Genomic DNA, 22,002 nt, shown 5'->3' with positions numbered 1-22,002 from the left:
AGCTTTAGGTTATGGCATAAATTTGCGATTTAATTTTATTCAAAGGCCTTGGATCAATGGAAGCCAATCCTTGGGGATTTTCTTTTTTTGGTGTTAAATTTCATTTGGAATTTGAGTTTGGGGATTGATAGACATAAGTATTATACTTGACTTGCTGTTAGTTCATTGATTAGTATATAAATATTTGCCAGTCAAATGTATCCTTAGTATATCTACCATATATACACAATCCATATGCCCTTTGCCCATAAGCCCTCTCAAGGGACGTTCAGTTTTTCTTACTTTACAAATAAATTATACTCCATTTATTGTCAAACATATTGACGACTCGCGATTGCATTATTCCTGGCATTACACATGAGTTGTATAATATGATTATTTTAATTATTATTTCTACCTCTAGTTATATCAAAAGTGATCTGCCCAAGTACTTAGGTAATTGTTTTCAACTATATGCCCTGCTTGATTAGGGTAATTAAATTCAACATTGCGGTCAGTTAGTATGCCACCATTGTCATATTTTCTCAGCAACTATAGAAACTATTTGATCAATGATGTAGGCCCTTCACTAATATGGTTTTCTGAATGGAATGTGAATTAACTGTTGTCTTAGATTATTCCAATGCAATATGCTCTCCCTTTCAATAGTTATTAATACTCTCCCAGAGGGCGAACAAGGGTCTCGGCTGGCCGAATATTACTTGACAAGTCTATTTGCAAATTCTGTGATGTTTTGTGGGCTTAATAAAAATATATATGTGTATGTCATATTTGTATATATATTTCCGCTCTAAATGCTGCATGCTGTAGGATTTTATTTAGCAAATAAAACTTTGAAAAAATAAAAGAAAACGGCTGCGGGCTCTTGCTGATTGCTTACTCTATATATGCAACCCGTGCAAATATATTATGCATGTATATATATGTATACAAAATAAACTTTGCTTTCACATTGACGCTTGCATAAAAATGTTAATCAAAAAACATTGGTTTTAGTTTTTACTTGTTTTTCTTTTTGTTTTTTTTCTCTGTGTTGTTTTTCTGAGACGGGGACTTAGACGGTGCAATTGTGTGGATGTGAATTTTTTGAGGGGGGAGGGCAGGATGGCATAGTGTATGCAGTACGGCTATATAAGCTTGGGTTTAAAAGCTAGGCTAAGGATTATAAATGGCTTATGAGTTTTGATTAAATTTAAATTGTAGTTCTCTTGGTGAGTGTTTATCATTTCGGTTTATACTTAGGCACAATACATTTATTTTGTTTTATTTTCAGTTTTCACATGACTTGTTTTTGTTTTTTTTTTCTTTTTTGTAGCTTTAACTTTTTGCTAAATATTTTTGCTTCGCTTAATACTAATTACTACGCATAAAAACGTGTGTGTATATGTGTGTAGTATGTGGATGTGTTGGTGTATTTGTGTGGCTAATTATTTCATATTTTATGGGATTAATTTTGCATTTCTCTGCAATAATTTTTACTACAATTTAAACATCTCAGCCGCTTGGCAATTATTTAAAGCTTTTCACAATCATTTTCATATATGCAAATTAAAAAATATAATAGGATTACAAAATCTGTTCAATAAATAATTTATAATTCAATAGTCTTTTTTGAACTATTGTTTTTTTTTTACGCATTTTAACGCGTCTTGGTGTTTCTGTTAGTTTGTATGGGTAGTTAAGCTTCGTTTCAACGAAGTTTTTTTTTACAAATATTGCTTATGTTTTGCATGTAGTTGCTTATTAACGCAAAATGCATTACGAATTGGTCTTGTATCATCAATAATGATAGATAAATCAACCGGATTATAAAATGCTCGCTTGACTAAAGGTAAAAACGCATTAAGCTGGGCGTCCTAAACTGGTCAAATTATTGGCCGAAATACTCGACTATAACCCGCTGTATGCCTGTTTTTAACACAAAATTTATTTTAAACACAAAAATTAAACGCACAAAACTGCGAATACAAAAATTCTTGAATTACAATAGGCTGTTTTTAGGGACTTTTAAACTATACACACATTTTGCTTACTATCAGCTTACACACTTTTCGCTTTGTTTTGTTTTTCTGTTTAACAAAATATGCGCTAGGTTTTCTACGAATGCTACAAAGTAGACAACAATTTAAATTTTCTCGGCTCCGCTTCTGCTTAGTTATCTTGTTGCTGTGTTGTTGTTGATTCTTAGTTAATTTATGACTTGCTTCTTTGCAGAGGGTGATTAACTCTCGGCCTGCTGGTTGGCCGTAAACTGCGTTATTCCATCCTTCTCCATCGACTCCAGGATATCGGCCACGTACACGGCTACATCGGTGTGGCTCGTCTCACCGCGACGAATGAAGGGCATCTCCAACAGTCGGCTATATTTGGGCCGATCACTCTCCTTTTTAATTAGGCTAAATATGTTTAGAAATCATTAGATTTAGTTTTAAAGTGTCTTAGTTTCTATCAGTGCATACCAAGTATTGACAAAGTCCACAAACTCTTTGGAGAACTCCATTCCGTTGTAGGATGTCAATAGGCGCGGCGGTTCTCCTTGCACAACCTAAACAGAATGTAAATGTTATTAATAATAAAAACCGTTTAGTGCTTTTAATTCCATATCGCGATCAAAGATATTCCACTATGCTAAAGTTATAAAACTCGATTAGTTAAACGCTAAATATAATGACGTTACGTTACGTTATCTCTCTAAGATTTAGCTAACAAAGGGCACAAGATAGAACATTATGGTCGTATCTCGTCGAAATGATTCATATATTTTAATCTGAAAGCTTCCTAACAAATATTTCATAGACATTGTAGACTTACCTGACACAACTGCTCGAAGACCGAGTCCCATTTGCGGTACGGAAAATTGCCGGTAGCTACCTCCATCAAAGTAATACCCAAAGACCAAACATCACTCCGTACATCGTAGCCCTTGGCACGCTCCGGATCAATGCGTTCCGGCTGCACATAAAGATAAAATTATAGTAAACAACTTTAGAATTTATATGATTTTCATTACCGCCATGTAGGGCCTGCAGCCCGCATCCTTGGTCTTTGCAATTGAGTCAACCAGCTGACCCGAAATGCCAAAATCACACAGCTTTATATCACCCCGACGGTGCAACAAAATATTGCTTGGCTTCACATCTCGGTGAATGATTTTAAGCTCCTCCTTTAAATAGTTAAGGGCATTCACCGTGGCAACCGTGATTTTGGCCAGTATGGACTCAGGAATGTGTCGCTGCTGCTTCTCGTAAATGTACTTGTAAAACTTGTCCAACGAGGTGTCCATCAGTTCCATGCAAATCCAGCAGTCACCCTCTTTAAACAGCGCGCCATAAAACTGAACGATATAAATGCATTCGTTGGACTTCATGACCACCTCGAGATCCATAAGAAGCTGCTTCTGTTCCTTCTCGTCGACGGTGGACCGAATGCGTTTAACGGCCATTACCTTGTCCAGTTTTTTAAAGATCATCTTGTTTACAGCTCCGAAGGCTCCACGCCCGATTTCGCCCTCATCCTCGAGATCGTCCGAAGTGAAAGTGTGTGTATTGGCGGCGCCCTCGCCGAATTGTAGTTTTCCGCAGGCCTGCTGGCGGATACGTTCCCGGTGACGATCAGCGGCACTGCTGCTCGAAGTAGCTGGTACTACGGGCACATGACTGGTGACCGGTGGAGCCTGTTGTGGTTGCTGGGCACCAAAACAGCGGGTTACATGGTTATGCTGCGATGAGGAACTTGAGCCCGAGGATGTGGATCCCGACGAAGTGGACGACGTTGACGAGGGCGGATGGCGAATGCTGAGGTTGTTCAGGCTGAGCTGATCCGGGGGATTGCGGGAGCGACTTGATCCGGCTAAAAAAGTAAAATGAGAGAATGTAGGAGTTTTTATAGATCATTTAACCTTATCACCGCTCCACCCGATTCACCAACTATGCGTCACCCATGGAGTGTGTGTACCTCCTTATCTGCATGTGTGTGAAACGCGTGGGCTGTACGAAACCACAGGGGTAACTCACTTGCAAACAAATTTTTCGGTCGTTCGGCCATTGTGTGTGGTGGCTGAAAGTATCGATGTCCCTTTGTGTGGCTGTCTTAAGGATGTTTTGTCCGTTTTCTTCAGGCGCCGCGCCCCGAATACAACACGTCGATTTGAGGCTCCTTTGGCCTTCCGGTCTCTTGGTTACTGGGCCGCTTTTGATGGGCTCTTCGCCGGATGCAACGCAACTACTTTTTCAGCAATCGAGCGCACTGATATGCACTTTTTCCGCAATTTCGCTAAACATTTACATAAATAGCAACTAAAAACAGTGTTACCAGACGGTGAAACTGCATTTGACCACCAAATGGTTTTGACCATCCCTGGTTTTTCACACAAAAATTTCCTTTCTACTAAATTTTTGAATCGTCAAAATTTTCCAATACCTACCTAGATTTCTATTATCACATTATATTTTCCAGCCTAATTCCGAAAAAATCCTTTATTAAGGGAAATAACCCCTTATATTAAAAGTCTAGAGATGGGACATTGATTGTTTACAATATTTAACACCGATAGGCATCCCGGCAGGGAGAGAAAATTGTAAGGTGAAAATAATTGCGTTAGGTAATGCGATTTGAAAACATTGCTTTTATTATCGTTTTTTTGCTCCGCCTATCAGAAAGGAGCTGTACCGAGCCTAAATTGTAAGCGACTCTTCCAAGTAATTAGCGCCCCAACCCGCGCCACCTTTCTATTAGAGAACCGTTCCATAGACGCTCTTACAACCCATAATCATGTCAAGCGGATTCGTGCGCAGCAGCTACAAATTGTTTGTCGGCAACCTACCATGGACGATCAGCAGCAAGGAGCTGCGAATTTACTTCTCAAAATTCGGGCACGTAGCCAACGCGGAAGTGGTTTTCGACCGCCAACTGGGCCTCTCAAAACATTATGGATTCGTGGTGTTCAGCCAACGGGATGCCTTTGACAGCGCCAGTAATCAGAACACCCATTTTCTGGAGGGCAGAGTACTCACTGTGCAGAGAGCCAATGAAAGTCCACAATGAAAATGTCTAATAATTGGATTGATTTACTGGTTATACCGAAAGGAGAGAGGATGATAGTTAAAGAGTTTAGTTATTAACAAATGAATGCAGCATTTCCTTCGAGTCTGGTATTGTCGTTTCATTTCTTGGGCAGGTAGAACTTGTTTTTGGTGCCCACCACGTCCGCCACATTGTTATGCCCCAGTTCGGTGATCAGCTTAGACAGCTCCTCCTTGATATCTTCCACAAGACCGGGTCCGTCATACACCAATGCGGTGTAGAGCTGAACGTATGAGGCCCCAGCCTCGATCTTCTCGTAAGCATCATAACCAGAGGCCACGCCACCCACACCAATGATGGGCACCTTGCCATCGGTAAGGTGATACATCTGAGCGATCATCTCTGTTGAACGTGCCTTGAGTGGTGGGCCACTTAATCCGCCTGCTTCCTCTGTCATCTTGATTGCTACGATGTTGTCCCGAGACACAGTAGTATTGGACACAATTAGACCATCCACGCTGCTCTTTTTGCGCTTGATTACCCAAACAACGTCTTTCATGTCGTCCTCTGATAGATCTGGCGATAGTTTTAGAAAAACGGGCACGTTCTTGTTCTTTTCCAGGTTGGATCTAGTGTCGTTAACCTGCTCCAAGAGCTCTCTTAGTTTATCTTTGCTTTGCATATCCCTTAGGCCTTTGGTATTTGGGCTGCTCACATTGATGACTAGGTAATCCGCAACGGGACCGAAAACACGCACACCCTGTACGTAATCTGCTATTGGACTCATGGTGCTTTTGTTCCGTCCAAGATTCACGCCCACCACGCCATTGAAGTCCTCCTTGCTTCGAAGCCGCTGTAGCCTTTGGAGCACCGCCTGGTGGCCTTCGCTGTTAAACCCGTACCGATTGATGATAGCCTTATCTTCATTCAGCCGGAAGACTCTTGGCCTGGGATTGCCCTCTTGGGCTGCCGGGGTGACTGTGCCCACCTCAATAAAGCCGAAGCCAAGATCCTGCAAGCCATCCACCGCCTCTGCATTTTTATCGAATCCAGCAGCAATACCAATCGGATTACTAAGCATCCGGCCAAAGAAGGGGGTGTGCAGATTAGGGTCATCCTGGTACTGAGAAACAGGACACAAACGGTACTTGCAGGCCAATACGGCCAGCTGATGACTGGTTTCCGCCGGAAGGAGACGTACTGTCGGCATAATAAACGTGCGGAACAACTGATCTTGTTTCTTGTAAGCCGTAATGCCCGCTACTAAAGTGGCTGCTCCAACTGTAACGATTCCAAGTGACCGCAAGCGACTCTGTGGGAGTATTCATTCTTAATCCACTTCAGTTTAAGCCGCAGTTTACTCACAATTTTTCGAGTTGCGGTTTTCATAATTTTTTCCTGATCCATAGTTGTCTATCGATTGCGACCGATAAAGCGGGTTTCGCGGGTGCTAAAATATAGAAGTAAAAAATATATGTGAATTCTACTAGATTTTAAAATAAATTCAATTTGGGAGAAAGTCTTTCATTTTGAAAGGAAATTCTATGAAACCAAATAATAATACATAAATAATATTCCAACGTATAAAACTGATATTCCCGAAAAACTATTTTTTTTCTGTGTAGCCTGCGAACCCCTTTATTTTTCCGCCCATGCCCCACAATCGATAGTCATCATTGGTCCTCCAGTGCCATCTCCAAAAATTGAGTCAGTTTGTTATGGCCAGCTGAAATTTGGAAAAATTTGTTTTTAAGCCGTTGATTTGGAATTCCGGGGCCACTATGAAGGGCGGAACCTTTCGTAACACCCAGTGGGATCCCACGCTGCTATGGTCACAGATTGTATCTATGCAGTTCTGCGTGTACTTCACTCTTGGACTGCTCGTCTTCGTGGCCAACAAGTTGTCCGGGGATAACTACAGTCTGGATCATTTGTTCGAGTATCATGTATGCTATTTGGGATATGGATCCCAGAAATCCTACTCTTAACAACATAATATAACCTTACTAATTCGCATTTTCAGGAGATTCACATTTACGATTTGGGCGGTAGACTGGTGATCTGCGCCTTCGTCTTGAATGCTTTCCTGGCTTCCGTGGCACTGTGGTGCATTGTAAGACGAGCAAAGCTATGTCTGGACTTCAGGTCGGCATCTTTCTTTTATACTTATATATAAACGGATATGAGTGGATGCACTCCGATTCACCTTTCGATTAAATGCATTAATGATAATCTCTCTTTCTCCTTAGTTGCACTTTCCATGTGCTGCATTTGCTTTTCTGCTGGTGGTACAACCGCTCCTTTCCCGCGAATGCATCCTGGTGGCTGCTCAACGTCATCACCGGAACAATAATGTGCATAGGCGGAGAATTCCTCTGCCTGCAAACCGAGATGAAGGAGATCCCAGTGGGCTATGCGGCCCTCAATCAAAAGTCGGACGTTTGAATCTGATTCACTAACTTGTGATGCCTACAAACTCAACCAAGCCACCCAACCAGCTTCTGTGTAAATGTAATTTATTGTTAAATTAGCGTAAGATTACATAGCATATAAACCTTATATTGTACTCCTATTAATGTAATATTTGGTAGACGAATGGAGGTCTTTGTCTGAGCTTTAGTTCTTCAGGTACCACAGAGGGGGGCAGAGAGTACTTAATTCCGAAACCGGTATAGTTCTTGGATATTATAGACCAAAACGGCTCCTCGCGGGGTACGAACATCCAGTAACTGAAGGCCAGCATGAAAGTGGCGATCAACGATCCCAGAAGAAGCAACATCCAGCACAGACCTTGTTGTGGCTTCTGCATATTCACTGTGTTTATGAGTTGGCCTAAAATTTACACAGCTGAGAACCGCAAAACCAACCGAATGCACCAAAAATTATGGACTGTTCTCCGATATGTTAAACAAAACGGGGTGTGGCCTAGTCAAGAGCCTACTCGTTTAAAATGCCAACCAACAACCACGTCGCGCAGAGCTTTACTCTCCAAGCAAATTTATCTGACAAACAACGAAATCGACAAGCTCCCATGGACTCTAGAAAACATCAGAGCAAACTAATCAACTTTGACTAATCTAATCTAATTAGTGAGAAGGGTAGGCACCGGCACGATCGTCACATCCTCCTCGCTTCTTGCTGCACTTCTATTTAAATTTGCTCCCCTCGTTTTGCACTTCCAATTACGTTGATTGCTAAAATGTGCATAGTTTAAGCTTTGCTAGAGGAATCGGTGCCAAAGCTCTCGTTTAACAAGCTCCCCCTGAGGTCACTAACCTCATCTATGGATAATTTATTTTTAATTTATGCAAACTGTAGCTTTAGATCGGTTTAAGCTTATTAGAATGCCTAAAAGAAGTTTTCTAAGTGTATTGTATCCCAATACACACTGAACTAAAGACCCAAAGTAAGGAATTGGTAACTCGCCAATTCGTATCAGTGGTGTTTCTTTGAAAACTGATAGCAATAAGAAAATAAATCTTAATCAAACACACTTATAGACAGAAATCGAACGAATAAGTCCCACTGATATTTGAAAAGATAATAGAGCGTTAACAAGTCGTAAACATTTTTCCGATACGAAAGCAATACGTTATCTGACAAATAAAAACTTCAAACATTTTATATAGATCTGTGAGCGGTGCTACACATAAAATTATCCGAGCCCAAAAGCTAAATTAAAAACTAGACAAGTTCTTTTTTCATTTGCTAAATTATTAATTTTAAGTTTAGCAAACTTTGTTTTTAATTACTTGTTTGTGTTGGTTTCTTGTTTCGTATAGTACATTATATCTCGATTTATATATTTTTTAATATATATATATACCATTACTATTTTTATGTTTTCTTCGTTTAAAATCATCAATTGAAGTTCAAGGATTTGCGCATTCATCGTCTTGATCCGATATCGACAGTATTTATGTCTATATATATATATATAAATGTATATATATATTTGTATTTTAAGAATTCCAAGAAAAATGATGTGTGAGAAGTGTAACTTATGGACAATAATTCAAAATTGTATCAGTTGCTTAAATATTCTTAATATTTGTGGTTGTTTAGCATATTTGTAATATGTATGTTTGCATATCCTTCAACTACGCGCATCGATTCCATAAAATAAAATGATGGATGGGGAGGATGGGAAGATCAGGGCTTAGAGTTTTTTGGGCTGGCTATACATGAATGTAATATACTTTCGCGATGGATTTGCACAATTTATTTTTAATGTTTGCTCCTGCTTTTTGAGGTTGTGAGAGAGGAGTGAATTACTAAACGAGGGTGGAGGGTGCATCTGTGTATCTTTTCTGTATTTTCGTGTTTTGTGTTGCGCTGCGCACAGACAGTTTCTCTTTCACATTTGCTGTTCCTATATAATATACGTGTGTGCACATATATATGTATAGTTGTTATCGACTTTGTATTTTTTCTCCTTTTGGTTAGTTGCGAAAGTTGCTACGATGCGACTGTTGATGCTGCTGCTGCTGGCCCAGGACTTTTGCCTGAAGCTGAGGCCTTGCTCATTGAGCCCACCAGTCGGGTTCATTGTTCGAGTGTGCGGCACTGCCACCGTAGGAGCCACCATAGGAGCCACCACCGGCGCCGCCGCCATAGTATCCTCCGCCACCCGAGTTTCCACCTAAAAAAGAAAAGCACAAACTTTAGTATCTTTTTCAGAACAAATAACTTATGATGGATAAATCCACACTCACCGAACTTACCGTACGAGTTTCCGTTGCTGCGATAATTGCCACCGCCACCTCCTGATCCGGAGCCACCGCTACGTGGTGGGGGTCCGCTGCGTCCGCCACCGCCTCCGCCTGAACTTTGACGGTAATCCCTGGAGCCGAAGCCGCCACCATAACGTCCACCACCTCGTCCTGTCCTCTTGGCTCCGCCATGGCCGCGATCCGAGCTCATGTCTTCCATGAAGCTGGGAATCTCTTGCTTCGTTTCGATCAACAGCTCCAGAAGATCGGAGCAGATGTTACGGTTCTTCTCGTTGAAGAAGGAGGTGGCCACACCGAGATTACCCATGCGACCGGTACGACCGATGCGATGGACATACTCCTCCACATCAGAGGGCAGGTCAAAGTTGATAACGTGCTTCACGTGCGGAATGTCCAAGCCACGAGCGGCCACAGCTGTGGCCACCAGGATGGGGCAGTCGCCCGAGCGGAAGCAGCGTAGCGCCTCCTCGCGCTCCTTCTGCGTGCGATCACCGTGGATGCTAGTCACGGGATGGTTGCACTGGTACAGGAACTCCTCCAGCGAGTCTGCACCCTTCTTCGTCTCTACAAAGATCAGCGTCAGGCTGTCTTTGGTGTACTCGGGGCCATCGCGGATGGACGACAGCAGATCCAGAAGATACGAACGCTTATCGGGTTCGTAGACCCAAAGGATCGTCTGCGTAATATTCTCGGAGGTGGAGCCCACACGACCCACGGCCAAGAAGATGTAGTTGCTGAGGAAATCGCTAGCCAGCTCCTGAATCTGCTTGGGGAATGTGGCCGAGAACATGAGCGTTTGGCGCTGCCCTGTTGGCGGCATGTTAAGCTGCTCGACAATGCGACGGATCTGGGGCTCGAAACCCATGTCCAACATACGATCCGCCTCGTCCAAGACCAAGAAACGAATATTTTCCAGGCCCACTTTGCCGCGCGTGATCATGTCCTCCAAACGACCGGGTGTTGCCACAATCAGGTGGCAGCCGCGGTCCAATTCGCGCATTTGCTCGCTGGTATTGTTGCCGCCGTATAACACAGCCGGACGCATCCGGGAACGGTAGGCGAACTTTTTGGCCTCCTCGAAGATCTGGGTGGCCAACTCGCGGGTCGGTGCCAGCACCAAACCCAGCGGATACTGCTTGCGACGGCTATACTGCCGGTTGCTCTGTGGGGGTGCCACATGTCCGTGCTCATACATCTGGTTGAGAATCGGCACCAAAAAGGCGGCCGTCTTACCGGAGCCGGTCTGGGCGCAGGCCATTAGATCGCGGCCATTGATGATGATCGGAATGGCGTGCTTCTGCACCGGTGTCGGTTTGTCATAACGGGCTAGGGCCACGTTGTTGCGGATAATCTCCGTCAGCTGCACATCATCGAACGATGTGATGTTCGGGGGCACATTCTGGCCCGTCGCCTCCACGGGTATATCCTCGTATTTGTCAAAATTGATTCCCGTATTGCCCACGCCGAACAGTTCCACCTCCAGGCGTTCGTCTCTGGCGCCCAACTTTGTGTAGTCGATGTTTCCGCCGCCGCCCTCCTTCCAGCGGCTATTGTAACCGCCGCCTCCGCGCTCCCCGCGGTTGTTGTAGCTTCTGTTGCCGCCTCCAGGAGGTCCACCCTCGCCGCCATCAAATCCGGCTTGACGTTCCGGCTCCTGCCAGCGATCGTTGCGTGGCTGCTGCTGTGCCTGGCCATCTTCGCCAGTTTGCTCGTTAAGGGTGTTACCGCTTCCACCACCACCGCCGCGGTACGACGGTCCACGTCCGAAGCCGCGGTTTCCTCCGCCTCCGCCGGTACGATTCCAGTCACCTCCGCGACGTGAGTCAAATTCGCCACCTAAAAGAGAATTTCAAGTTTAGTTGAATAATCTAGCGTAATTATTGCATTTATAAGGGGCTTTTAGACAAATTAAAATTTTGACTTGAAGAAATCATGGTGGGGGATGAGGATTTTAAAGAAAAATGAAGGAAAGAAGTGTGCATTCTATTTAATTTGTAACTAATAGCGCCCACCGTTGTAGTTCTCCTCGTACCGACCTCCACGTCGTCCACCTCCGCCTCCGCTTCCAAAACTGCCGTAGTCGCCGCTCTGGCGATTAAAGCCGCGACTTCCACCGCCGCCGCCCCTGCGATATTCGCCTCCACGCGACTGCTGCGGGTCCCTGCTGTCCTGGCGCGGATTCCCGGATCTCGAATCGAAGCCCTGGCCTTGTCCTTGGCCCTGGTTCTCTGCGTCCGCTGCGTTGTTATTGCCACCACCACCACGAAGATGCGGGGGCACATACACACCACCGGTGACCGAGTTAGTGGAAGTCTTGCTTGTTATGGGGCCGCTGTAGTCAGCAGAGCCGCCATTCAAGTCCAGACCAGCAACCTGCAAAGTAGAATAAGAGTTAGTCAGTTGGGATTTTGTTTAACGATTTGCTAAGATAAAAATATTGATTGACCCTGTACATATATCAAATATAAATCTGGTTTTCATGTCCCAAGTTACCAGACTATAAAAACAAAAGACTTAACTGAAATCTCTCTTCACAATCACAAAAGCAATAGGTACCGCTTCAAGACTATTTTTCTTTTTTATATATAGTTGAACAAAGAGCATCAAAGATAACAATTAAGGCTCTGTATTACAATGAAGGAAATTAAACCTCAATTTCTTTGTGCAATAAACATAAAATAGTTCTGTGTTGCTAATATTTTGCCGGCAGGTGTTCAAGTTTTCAAGTTCAACGTATTGCTTGAAGTCTTCCCAGGGGAAATCTTCTCTAGAACTACCAAAACTTCTCTGTTCCCGCTTAGCAACATGTGCTATTTATCGCTTCCCCTTTCCAGCGCTACGTGTATATATACATCCGTGCAAATCTCTGGAATATATACAAAGATAGAGAGAGGCGCAACTAGTTTAAAGCTTTGAATTTGAATTTCGCCTCTCTCTTTGTAAGCATCTCTCTCGCACTCACGGTCCATTACACAAAGAGAGACCGCCTAGCAACCCAACAAAAACAACACGTGAACAAGCCACCCACACATCAATAAAAAAAAATCGCAGCCGTAGTTGTAGTAGAACATTAAGCCCGGTTGTGGAACCTAAATAAGAACAATGTGGACCGTAATCAAAGAAATCTGCGAAAAACGAATTAGGGCAGTGTAATATGGTAAACATAGTGTTTTATGACTTTATAAAATCCCCAAAGAAAATTCATTACATTTTAATAATATAACAAAAAAAAATATCGCTTTAAAGAAAAAAGTATGTATTATTATAAGAATATATTCATATTTTTAAGGGGCGTCTAAAAGCGACTATATAGTTGACCTCATTGTATTGCCTATTAAAATGCTTTGTCTAAATGCGGGGAACCACAATATTTAATGATTGTGAATGACATGCTGAAACTTATTTATTTGATGAAGGGTTAATTTTTAATAAAGTACACTACTCGAATTTCAAACAATAATAAATTCAAAGGTGATTAAATCTAAAAATATATTATATTTTTGTGTAACTTATACTCTAGTGTATATAATAAAATAAACGCATTATTAAACTTAAATTATTTTAAATGCCCAAACTCGTGAAACCAGTGTAGATTACAATTTTTATTTTTTTTTTATTTTGCTAAATCACCCTTGAAATTAATCATCCGATCGTCAACCCCTGGCAACCCTGTTTAAAACAGCTTCCACATGTGTGTGCAAGTGAGAGGGCGAAGTATGATAAACACACACACGCTCAACCTTAGAACAGCGGCACTGCTCACACACACACACAAACATGGGAGGCCGAGTGGAAACTTTCATATGTATATAATATACATGTCAAATTGGAGGCAAGCGAGCAAAAATTATACAAAAGAAATTACAAATTGGAATGACGAAGAAGAGCCCAGACCCACACATGCAAACGTACACATAAATTCGTCACCGACACGATTCACCGTTGTAAAAGAGCGATAGAGACATTAGTGTGTTATGAAATCAATAAATTTCTAGCCGAACTTTTTCCCGAATAGCCGCATGAGCATCACTTACACACACACGCACGCACTCACTCATCCACTCACTGTATATATGGATGTACTTTTCTTATAGAATAGATAGGTAAGGTTTTTTACCCAGTTAAAAACTCTACTTACTTGCTGCTCTAGACCTGTGCCATTTTGGTTAATAGCATTACTCATATTATCCTCCAATCAGTTGCTTTTTTTTTCTTGCTTTCCGTTTAGGAAAATTTTGCAATGGTTACGCTTTGCTTTTTTTTTGGGGTGCACACTTGCAATTTGCGACAAAAAAATGTATATGATCGTTGTGTTAGTGTTGCACTTTGTGTCTATACGTTTTTCCTTAGTTTTTCCGACAAAAACTTCTTACGTTCCACAAGCTACTGCGTTCTCGTGTGAAATTTTTAGGGGTCTGTACTTTTTTGTTCCTCGCACACAATTCCTTTTGTTCGGCTTGAAACTGAGACGTTTCCGTATCGGATTCGGCTGGCCTGTTTGTGCCAACAATTACAATTACAAGCGCTATGGGCTTGGAAAATGCTGCTTTTCCGACGAGTTCACGTTTTTTTCCGCTTTCAGACGCGTGTCTAAAAAATAGGGTTGCTTAATGATGTATATCGATGAGGAATCGATAAATGTACTCGAAGAAGCAGGGACTCAACCCTGGGTTCGTGGCTTCGGTGGGATGGCAAAGGCTATCAATCGTGGCCAGATCTCTGCGCCAACTTCGTGGTCTATCGAATTCAAATTAAATTTCGTTTGCTTTCGCTTTTTCGGGGCGTCGATCTCTTTAACGATGTTGACTTTTTTTTGAATGGAAGAGAAATGAGGCTGTGCAGTTGAATTTTGTATCAATTTGGCCAAAAGTTGTTGTGTTTATGTTTAGGGGAGTTATTTTAGAAAGCGTCAGTCGCTATCCCCATTTATTTTGAAGCAAAAAGCAAGGAATTTTTCAAAACGATATCATAATTGTACACATTCTTTCCTTTACCAAAGAAAACAAAACATCTCGATTTTTCGAACTCTCGAACTCTCAAATATATTCATGCGCTTTTTCGTATTTAGAATATACATACATATCGTGGGTGTACATGTTTATATAGAATAAATGCTTTTGGTATTGGCCTCAGCTTGAGATTAGTTAGTGGAACAATAAATATGGCTATATAGTATCGTATATATATATTTATATTAATGCCAAATCACCTAGCCCTTGAGAAGGCAGCGGGAGTAGAACTCCCGGTCGATGGCGTCGTTTGGAATGTATGAGCTCCACTTAAAGATCAACGCAAGCGTATCTCTCGCAGACATGTGATCCAGTGCAATGTTAAGGAAACAATTCCAATTGTAAAAGAAATGGCGGCCCAGCTGCTCCTGTTCCACGCCAGAGATGCATTCACAATTAGCGCACATCAGTCGTCCGCCGCGTTGGAGTTCCACGAACTGTTCAAAACAGCGACCCCAAGCGCCAACGCTCAGTTGCTTGCCAACGTCCGCGAGAAGTTCCGGTAGTCCATAGTTAAGAACGATGGCCACCACCTTGGTGATATTTTGTTCGGCTAGATAGAATTTAGCTAAGACGTCTAGAAGAGCCGGAACAGACTTTACAACATCGAAGCATTTAAGCTGCTCACCGCGGGACCAGAAATATCGCAGGAGAACCGCTCCCAGCTCGTGGTATTGACAAGAGGTATCGAAACGGAGAGGGAACGAGCAATGCTCGCACTTTACAATCTCAGCATTTTCAGGCGCATTTAGCAGTACAAATCCAGCAGCTATGTAGTCCCTTGTGTCATCGTCAACTTCCCAGATAAGCTCCGGATCTAGGTAATCAAAGTACATCTCGTAGCAGTTGCGTTGAGCTTGGTCCGTCGTATCACCATGCTCCACCATCACCTGGGATAGTTTGTCGAGTAGATTCACCAACTCCCCCGCTGCATATTCATCGAATACCGCCCGATAACGACCGACGCACTGCGTCCGACTGAACTTGGCACTCTTTGCGATCAGGTAGAGATTGTACAGGGTCTTCTCCTCGGGACTAATGTGCGGAGCCTGCGGGGCCGGTTTTCTGCAGCGACTCACAATCTCCTCCTCCTGATCCTCGGATCCGGATTCGTAGCGCGCCTTGACGTCCTTGAATGGTAGAGAACGCTCGCTGGCCGGAATTAGTTCCCTGACCAGCTGCTGCTGTTCCTCGGCGAAAATATTGAACTTGTACTTTATGATGTTCTTTCCGAATTTACCAGTTACCGTCAGTAGGGCATCCTTGAAGTGTCCCGACTTAAGCGGCTGTTTAAGGTTGTCGCAAAATGCATTCTCCAAAACGTACACTCCTTTAGGTGGCGCCTTTGCTGAACTTCCTCCGCTTAAACTGCGCTCTGTGGTAGCCGAACTTCCACCTGAACTATGCGTATCCAAAGCACTGCCTGTGCACTGTGTTATGGCATCGAAAATCACGGATATATCATTCAGTAGTTCATACTCCTGTCGCTCGATAAGCAATTGTTTCAGGGGATTTAGCTGCTTCAGCTCGTAATCTTCCCGAGCCTTGTCTGCAAAATATCGGACATGCTGTCGAAGAAGATTTGCACAGGGTAGCAACTTGGATTGCTGTATAAGGGAAATGGCGTGCGATTGCAACGTTTGCAGCTGGACACTATATAGTGCACCCGACTGGGTGAACACGAAGATCTCCGATCCTGAAGAGCGACAGTCAGCGATCCTCTCGAACTGATTGCACCACAACACCACTGCCGATCGCCTAATGTCAAACACATATAATCCAAGCTCTGTAAATGCAAGCAGGAAGTCCTCGTTTAGCCTTTGGACCTTGGCAAACTGTAGGTTTTGGGGTTGATACTCCAGCAACTCGGCATTGGCATCCAGTTCGTCTGTGCCGCTACCAGGTCTCTGAATCCTTGCCGGTGCAGTAGCCAGGGCTGCCTTGAATTGGTGCGTCTGTATCACCTCTCCTTCGAAGTCTACTTCCCAAACGCGACTGCCAGGTCGAGCGCAGTAGATTCGCGATGGCTGTAAAGATTCCTGTGGTGAGACGAAGAAACAGGCTCCAAAGGCTCCATCACGCGGACGATTCCCTATCTGAAAAGAGTATACAATTAATTACAGCTTACATATACGCACTTGACATTGATGCACTTGAAATGATTAAGCGTGGATCATCCCATATAATCATGTTCAATGGATCATATAATCAAGCACAATAAAAAATCTACGATGAAGGTTTTAATAGATTATAATTGTTCCATTTAAACACGCACCTGCTTGTACTCCTCATACTCCGTGTTGCAAAGAATGCACTTGGTGCAGTTAGACACCAGCAGCAGGGACTCGAAGTCGTCGATCTGGACTATTGGGGAATCCAGGTAGAGCAGCGGATGCACGGTCATGTTCAGCAAAAGGCTATGCCCGATGAACGAGGAGAGCAGCACGAGGCTGACCTGTCCGCGGGAGTCGCCATAGTAAAACTGCTTCTCATCCTGTGTCCAGTGGATGCAGTTCACCTGCACAGATTGGTCTAGGTGCGTGAAGATGACCTGCGGCGTCGCCTGGGCGGACAAATTCACGGCGTACACGCAGATAAGCGATCGTTGCGTCGCAAAAGCCACATATTTGCTATTCGCAGAAATGCTGAGACTGGTGATCGCTCCATGCTTGTTTGGTATCAACAGAAGGAACTTGCCGTTCCGATTGAACAGGTACAGCGATCCGGACGAGGCCCCGAAAATGATATAGCTGTCGGATATGTCGAAGCAAGTGTACTAAGGAGAGGGCGGAGATGTATTAGTGGGTGGTCTGATATCAAATTACAGGTGAGATTCGAATGGATTTCTCACCTTGATACGATTGTGGTGTTTCAGCGGCAGAGACAGCGACAGCGAAAAATCAATAAAGTTCGTCAGGCAGTAGGCGTCAGCCATGTTGCGGGATTATATTGTTACAAAATCGTTTGTAATCACATAGCTCGATCTTTAATCGGGATTTGTTGATTGACTTGAATATATCAAGCAATTATTTACAAAATTTGTATTTTTATCAGCGAGACAATCAATTTGTGTACACAGGCCGTTGAAACTTTCTGGCAGCTCTGTGGGTGCTGGCAGGTGTTCGATAATAAGTTGTATATTTATCGGTTTTACACAGTTTATTCCTGATTTGAAAAGAGTTTGTACTTGTAGTTTTTCGGGGAATTTAATAATGAGTTTGAAAACAAAAATATTTGAAATCACAGATCATTAAATATCGATATTTTAAGTGTTGTAAAATTCCCGTTCCCTTGTTTATCTTTACTAAAATGAGTATGGCAACGCCTTATTTAACATCTGATATTCCATTTTTCATATAAAACTTCAATAAAAAAAGCATAATATTTAAAGAAAAACTATATATATTTTTTTAATTCGAAGTAAAACGCCTATAAAACAATGTTTAATATTAGAAAACAAATAGCTGTTTCCCAAACGAACAGCTGTTTTCGGTTACCTCCCCCAACCGCAATATTTGCTGTCAAATAAACGTCAAAACAGTCGCGCGACTCCGCCAGGCGAAAAAACTGCAGAAAAAGTGAAATGAGCCGTGAAAGACACTAGAAAAATACAAATAAATGCCTAGCAGATACCGCATATAACCCGCATATGTACATAGAAACCAAAGTGTAGAAATGGGCGACAAGGAGGAGCCCGTCACACCCGCTCCCTCGCCCACGGAGGAGGGCATGGCCAATATTGGGTCTGCTGGAGTCGGGGAACAACCCCAATCCTCAGGGAGTAATACCAACGTGAAAATCGTGATCATTGGAGCCGGAATGGCTGGATTATCGGCAGCTAATCACCTCCTGCAAAACGGCTGCGAGGATTTCCTCATTCTGGAGGCACGGGGCCGGGTGGGAGGACGTATAGTGTCCATACCGCTCAGCAACAATCAGAAGGTAGATATTTATTATATAACCGCTGAAGCCAAAGAACGAAGGCAATCCATTGTTAAGCTTGGGAGATTATACGCAAATATTCCGCAATCGGAAAAACTATAAGCATGTTGTAACAGATTCTTCACCTCAGCAGTTGATTATAGATTTTTCCAAGCACTGCGCAGTCGGTCAGCTGTTCACGCTATGCTATTTTTATACATGTTCCTGTTCCTTATATTTCTATTGTTAGTTTCACTTGTTTTGCTCCCTCGAGGTCTCCTAATTTATTTTAATTGCTTCCGAATTTCAAAACGTTGAATCCTCAAAATGATCATGATTTTTGGCTGTTTGTTTGCATAGCTTTTACCTGTTTGGCGGCACTTTATCTAGGAATTTGTTATACAACTTTCATTGGCAACTTTTAGTAAGATAAGATAGGGTTTTTCTGAATTAAGCCAATAATGACGTATCTGGTGCAATGCCCTAAAAAACTCATGGGTTTGCGGGCCCACGATCACGTAGTCTTATAGGGCTGGAAAATCTTCGTTATATATCTATATACATATATTCAAAGGGACTACTATCTTTCTTATGATTAGACTAACTTTCTAGGCTCTTAAAATATGAATTAATGTGGGTCAGTTCTTATCTGTTATCACCGGCAAGTTGAAGGCATTTATCTATTTTTAAATGAAGCCACTTGCCTTAGAATTCTTTAAGCACTCGCACTCTCACTTTTATTTCACAGATTGAACTTGGCGCCAACTGGATACACGGTGTCCTGGGCAACCCCATCTTCGAGCTGGCCGTTCAACATGGTCTAGTCAGCGTTGTCAATGTACCAAAACCGCACAAGGTAGTGGCCACCACGGAGGACGGGCACCAGGTGCCGTTTAGCATACTGCAAGAGATCTACGAGGCTTACGTCTGCTTTTTAAGGCGCTGCGACGAGTACTTTTTATGTCAGTACAGCCCACCTCCAGATATACACAGCGTAGGCGAGCACATTAACTATGAGATCGAGATCTATCTGAGCGGTGTGCAGGATCCTAAGGAGAGGCGACTGAAGCAGTCTATCTTTAACTGCCTGCTTAAGCGAGAAACCTGCATAACAGGCTGCAATAACATGAACGAGGTGGATCTTCTTGAACTTGGTGAGTCTTTGACTATTAACAAATGTTTAGTTTCAAAATATAAACATATTCTCACTACTAGGCAGCTACACAGAGTTACAAGGGGGCAACATAGTGCTGCCATCTGGTTATAGCTCCATTCTGCGACCGCTGGGTGCACAGATTCCCAAGCAATCAATCCTGACCAAATGTCCGGTGAAAAAAGTTCACTGGAAGCGAAAAAAGACATTTACTGGACTGGAGACCGTTGATGAGAATTCGGAGGATGAGCACTCGGACGATTCCGAACGAACGGTGACGGAAGTGCCCACGGGGGGACTTCGAGGCGCCTCCGTGGAGTCCAACTCCAGCAGCAATTGTGATTACCCTACGGGCAATGTGCGTGTGGATTGCGATGACGGTCGTGTATTTCATGCCGACCATGTGATATGCACCATACCCCTGGGCGTGCTGAAAACCACCCATCGCACACTCTTTGATCCTGTACTGCCACAGTACAAACAAGAGTCAATAGAGAATCTCATGTTCGGCACCGTGGACAAGATCTTTTTGGAGTACGAGCGACCTTTCCTCAGTGCCGATATATCAGAGATTATGCTGCTTTGGGACGATGATAAGCGAGACATGGACAACACCGAAGAGGAACTAGCCAGCGAAGCGTATCTCAGCAAAAATTGGTACAAGAAGATTTATTCGTTTGCCAAGATGACCGATACGCTGCTGCTAGGCTGGGTTTCCGGTCGGGAGGCGGAGTACATGGAGACTCTTGACCACGAGGCAGTGGCTGAAAAGTGCACAGAAATATTGAGAAACTTTCTTCAGGATCCGTACGTGCCCAAGCCAAAGCGATGTGTGTGGTAAGGCATAATCTTATTATTTAATTAGTCGATACAACTTATGAACTGAAATTTCTATCGTAGCACCAGTTGGAAGTCCCAGGACTTTACCGGAGGTGCCTATACTTCGATTCCCGTAGGAGCCACTCAGGAGGACATCGAAAACCTTGCCCAGCCCCTATATGCCACACCCCAGGCCATGAAGGTCGGTTCAACAAAGTATTTAATCATGTGAATCGTACTAATTTTATTTTTCTCGTAATTCCTTAGCCCGCCATAGTCTTTGCCGGGGAGCACACCCATTCCAGTTTCTACTCTACTGTACACGGCGCCTATCTAAGTGGACGGACGGCAGCGCAGCATTTGCTGGCAAGCGAAGAGCCAGACGAAATCATCATGGAGTCGGACGGCAGCGATCTGAGCGCCTGGATACAGGGTATTGCCCTGGACTGATTCTAAGCTAAAAAATCAACGACCACTCATCGATTTTGTATTATAATTTATTAACGTTTTTGTAAACTCTTCAAACGCTTTTTAGCTAGTGATATTTCATTTTTTCGATTGTAATTTATTTTGCTAATGTCGTTAAACGATTTAAATATTTTTTGTACATCCCTTGTGAGCATTTGTTTTATTCTGTTGATGCAATTATTTTGTAATTTATTTGAAATCCGCTTGTACAATACTATAAATAAATGTTACGATTTAGCTGAGCTGATCAATGTGCTGCCAACTCAAACAGAACGTGCACTCACAGCAGCTTTCACTGTACTTGGACAAAATGTGTGCACAAAAACAAAATGTTGTTTAGACCTAATTACCGATTAGCAAACTTAAGTACATAAATACAAATATAATGCCTATTTTTATAAATTCGTATTTAATGTAGAAATCGTTGCACCGTGTTAGAAGGCGGACAGAAACTGTGTGCAACAAATGTAATAAATTTAAATGTAACTATTGTTAACGTTGACTATTTTGCTAACTAATTTATGCATTGGTTGAATCTTCAAAACGGGAAAGCAAGAGTTGATATTCATAAAACCGTTCTAACTATAAGATCTGCATATTTATTTGTATTTGTGACGAAAATATCGACTTGTATGCATAAATAAATAAAAGAACACGCTAAATTATTAAATTACATGAGTAAGCTGTTCATTTGGAAACATTTTATTATAGCAAAGTATCGATTTCTAACAACAAAAAGTATAAAAGTATCTGTATGGCTTTTGATTTAAAGCCAAGCATCAAAATTCAAAATATCTGAAATTATTTGTATTCTTTTGATTTTCTTGGCTAAATTCTTGTGTTACATTATTGCAAATTAAATAACCGAGTGGTTACG

General features: G+C 42.8%; 8 protein-coding genes across 10 annotated transcripts; 3 read left to right on the top strand and 5 right to left on the bottom strand.

Moving 5' to 3' along the window:
• Window positions 1-9: 9 nt before the first annotated feature.
• Window positions 10-4,329, bottom strand: LOC108109474 (dual specificity mitogen-activated protein kinase kinase 4). Its single transcript, XM_017217998.2, has 5 exons — window positions 4,014-4,329; window positions 3,011-3,849; window positions 2,812-2,952; window positions 2,460-2,545; window positions 10-2,396 (listed from the first exon to the last, which is right to left on the bottom strand). The coding sequence occupies exons 1-5, from the start codon at window positions 4,042-4,044 to the stop codon at window positions 2,222-2,224; spliced, it is 1,272 nt and encodes a 423-aa protein (XP_017073487.1). The 5' UTR covers window positions 4,045-4,329; the 3' UTR covers window positions 10-2,221.
• Window positions 4,330-4,425: 96 nt separating this feature from the next.
• Window positions 4,426-5,145, top strand: LOC108109477 (SRA stem-loop-interacting RNA-binding protein, mitochondrial). Its single transcript, XM_017218002.1, has one exon. The coding sequence runs from the start codon at window positions 4,771-4,773 to the stop codon at window positions 5,041-5,043; it is 273 nt and encodes a 90-aa protein (XP_017073491.1). The 5' UTR covers window positions 4,426-4,770; the 3' UTR covers window positions 5,044-5,145.
• On the bottom strand, window positions 5,049-6,524 carry LOC108109475 (dihydroorotate dehydrogenase (quinone), mitochondrial). The gene is made up of 2 exons (XM_017218000.2): window positions 6,388-6,524; window positions 5,049-6,334 (listed from the first exon to the last, which is right to left on the bottom strand). Exons 1-2 carry the CDS (start codon window positions 6,427-6,429, stop codon window positions 5,162-5,164), a joined length of 1,215 nt encoding a protein of 404 aa, XP_017073489.1. The 5' UTR covers window positions 6,430-6,524; the 3' UTR covers window positions 5,049-5,161.
• A 170-nt stretch (window positions 6,525-6,694) lies between these two features.
• On the top strand, window positions 6,695-7,581 carry LOC108109476 (protein SYS1 homolog). The gene is made up of 3 exons (XM_017218001.1): window positions 6,695-6,968; window positions 7,046-7,167; window positions 7,272-7,581. The coding sequence occupies exons 1-3, from the start codon at window positions 6,804-6,806 to the stop codon at window positions 7,465-7,467; spliced, it is 483 nt and encodes a 160-aa protein (XP_017073490.1). The 5' UTR covers window positions 6,695-6,803; the 3' UTR covers window positions 7,468-7,581.
• On the bottom strand, window positions 7,525-8,621 carry LOC108109478. Its single transcript, XM_017218003.2, has one exon. It carries the CDS (start codon window positions 7,829-7,831, stop codon window positions 7,595-7,597), a length of 237 nt encoding a protein of 78 aa, XP_017073492.1. The 5' UTR covers window positions 7,832-8,621; the 3' UTR covers window positions 7,525-7,594.
• A 94-nt stretch (window positions 8,622-8,715) lies between these two features.
• LOC108109471 (ATP-dependent RNA helicase bel) lies at window positions 8,716-14,370 on the bottom strand. 3 transcript variants are annotated; one of them, XM_017217993.2, is made up of 4 exons: window positions 13,894-14,370; window positions 11,768-12,128; window positions 9,738-11,591; window positions 8,716-9,664 (listed from the first exon to the last, which is right to left on the bottom strand). In XM_017217993.2, the coding sequence occupies exons 1-4, from the start codon at window positions 13,936-13,938 to the stop codon at window positions 9,546-9,548; spliced, it is 2,379 nt and encodes a 792-aa protein (XP_017073482.1). In that variant the 5' UTR covers window positions 13,939-14,370; the 3' UTR covers window positions 8,716-9,545. The 3 variants fall into 3 exon arrangements, with proteins under 3 accessions (XP_017073482.1, XP_017073483.1, XP_017073484.1); XM_017217994.2 differs by having other exon boundaries at window positions 9,747-11,591; XM_017217995.2 differs by having other exon boundaries at window positions 11,792-12,128.
• A 397-nt stretch (window positions 14,371-14,767) lies between these two features.
• Window positions 14,768-17,876, bottom strand: LOC108109470 (Hermansky-Pudlak syndrome 5 protein homolog). The gene is made up of 3 exons (XM_017217992.1): window positions 17,616-17,876; window positions 17,040-17,540; window positions 14,768-16,860 (listed from the first exon to the last, which is right to left on the bottom strand). Exons 1-3 carry the CDS (start codon window positions 17,697-17,699, stop codon window positions 14,965-14,967), a joined length of 2,481 nt encoding a protein of 826 aa, XP_017073481.1. The 5' UTR covers window positions 17,700-17,876; the 3' UTR covers window positions 14,768-14,964.
• Window positions 17,877-18,082: 206 nt separating this feature from the next.
• Window positions 18,083-21,798, top strand: LOC108109473 (peroxisomal N(1)-acetyl-spermine/spermidine oxidase). Its single transcript, XM_017217997.2, has 5 exons — window positions 18,083-18,706; window positions 19,434-19,839; window positions 19,901-20,675; window positions 20,739-20,859; window positions 20,925-21,798. The coding sequence occupies exons 1-5, from the start codon at window positions 18,440-18,442 to the stop codon at window positions 21,105-21,107; spliced, it is 1,752 nt and encodes a 583-aa protein (XP_017073486.1). The 5' UTR covers window positions 18,083-18,439; the 3' UTR covers window positions 21,108-21,798.
• Window positions 21,799-22,002: the final 204 nt, after the last annotated feature.

The sequence above is a fragment of the Drosophila eugracilis genome, unplaced genomic scaffold (genome assembly GCF_018153835.1).
Source record: "Drosophila eugracilis isolate 14026-0451.02 unplaced genomic scaffold, ASM1815383v1 contig_47, whole genome shotgun sequence".
Classification (NCBI taxonomy): domain Eukaryota; kingdom Metazoa; phylum Arthropoda; class Insecta; order Diptera; family Drosophilidae; genus Drosophila; species Drosophila eugracilis.
This window is presented reverse-complemented; position numbering and strand designations above follow the sequence as displayed.

Bases quoted from the DNA above. Each gene is read 5' to 3' on its own strand.
- LOC108109475 (XM_017218000.2), bottom strand. From the start codon at position 6,429: ATGGATCAGGAAAAAATTATGAAAACCGCAACTCGAAAAATT. The intron at 6,335-6,387 runs GTGAGTAAACTG...ATACTCCCACAG, and splicing joins AAACCGCAACTCGAAAAATT to AGTCGCTTGCGGTCACTTGG.
- LOC108109474 (XM_017217998.2), bottom strand. From the start codon at position 4,044: ATGGCCGAACGACCGAAAAATTTGTTTGCAA. The intron at 2,953-3,010 runs GTAATGAAAATC...CTTTATGTGCAG, and splicing joins GCTGCAGGCCCTACATGGCG to CCGGAACGCATTGATCCGGA. The intron at 2,397-2,459 runs GTATGCACTGAT...AAACATATTTAG, and splicing joins GTGGACTTTGTCAATACTTG to CCTAATTAAAAAGGAGAGTG.
- LOC108109476 (XM_017218001.1), top strand. From the start codon at position 6,804: ATGAAGGGCGGAACCTTTCGTAACACCCAGTGGGATCCCACGCTGCTA. The intron at 6,969-7,045 runs GTATGCTATTTG...TCGCATTTTCAG, and splicing joins ATCATTTGTTCGAGTATCAT to GAGATTCACATTTACGATTT. The intron at 7,168-7,271 runs GTCGGCATCTTT...CTTTCTCCTTAG, and splicing joins AAGCTATGTCTGGACTTCAG to TTGCACTTTCCATGTGCTGC.
- LOC108109478 (XM_017218003.2), bottom strand. From the start codon at position 7,831: ATGCAGAAGCCACAACAAGGTCTGTGCTGGATGTTGCTTCTTCTGGGA.
- LOC108109470 (XM_017217992.1), bottom strand. From the start codon at position 17,699: ATGGCTGACGCCTACTGCCTGACGAACTTTATTGATTTTTCGCTGTCG. The intron at 17,541-17,615 runs GTGAGAAATCCA...CCCTCTCCTTAG, and splicing joins AACACCACAATCGTATCAAG to TACACTTGCTTCGACATATC. The intron at 16,861-17,039 runs GTGCGTGTTTAA...TACTCTTTTCAG, and splicing joins AGTATGAGGAGTACAAGCAG to ATAGGGAATCGTCCGCGTGA.
- LOC108109473 (XM_017217997.2), top strand. From the start codon at position 18,440: ATGGGCGACAAGGAGGAGCCCGTCACACCCGCTCCCTCGCCCACGGAG. The intron at 18,707-19,433 runs GTAGATATTTAT...TTTATTTCACAG, and splicing joins CGCTCAGCAACAATCAGAAG to ATTGAACTTGGCGCCAACTG. The intron at 20,860-20,924 runs GTCGGTTCAACA...GTAATTCCTTAG, and splicing joins CCACACCCCAGGCCATGAAG to CCCGCCATAGTCTTTGCCGG.
- LOC108109477 (XM_017218002.1), top strand. From the start codon at position 4,771: ATGTCAAGCGGATTCGTGCGCAGCAGCTACAAATTGTTTGTCGGCAAC.
- LOC108109471 (XM_017217993.2), bottom strand. From the start codon at position 13,938: ATGAGTAATGCTATTAACCAAAATGGCACAGGTCTAGAGCAGCAA. The intron at 12,129-13,893 runs GTAAGTAGAGTT...TCTACTTTGCAG, and splicing joins GCACAGGTCTAGAGCAGCAA to GTTGCTGGTCTGGACTTGAA. The intron at 11,592-11,767 runs GTGGGCGCTATT...ATTCTCTTTTAG, and splicing joins GTACGAGGAGAACTACAACG to GTGGCGAATTTGACTCACGT.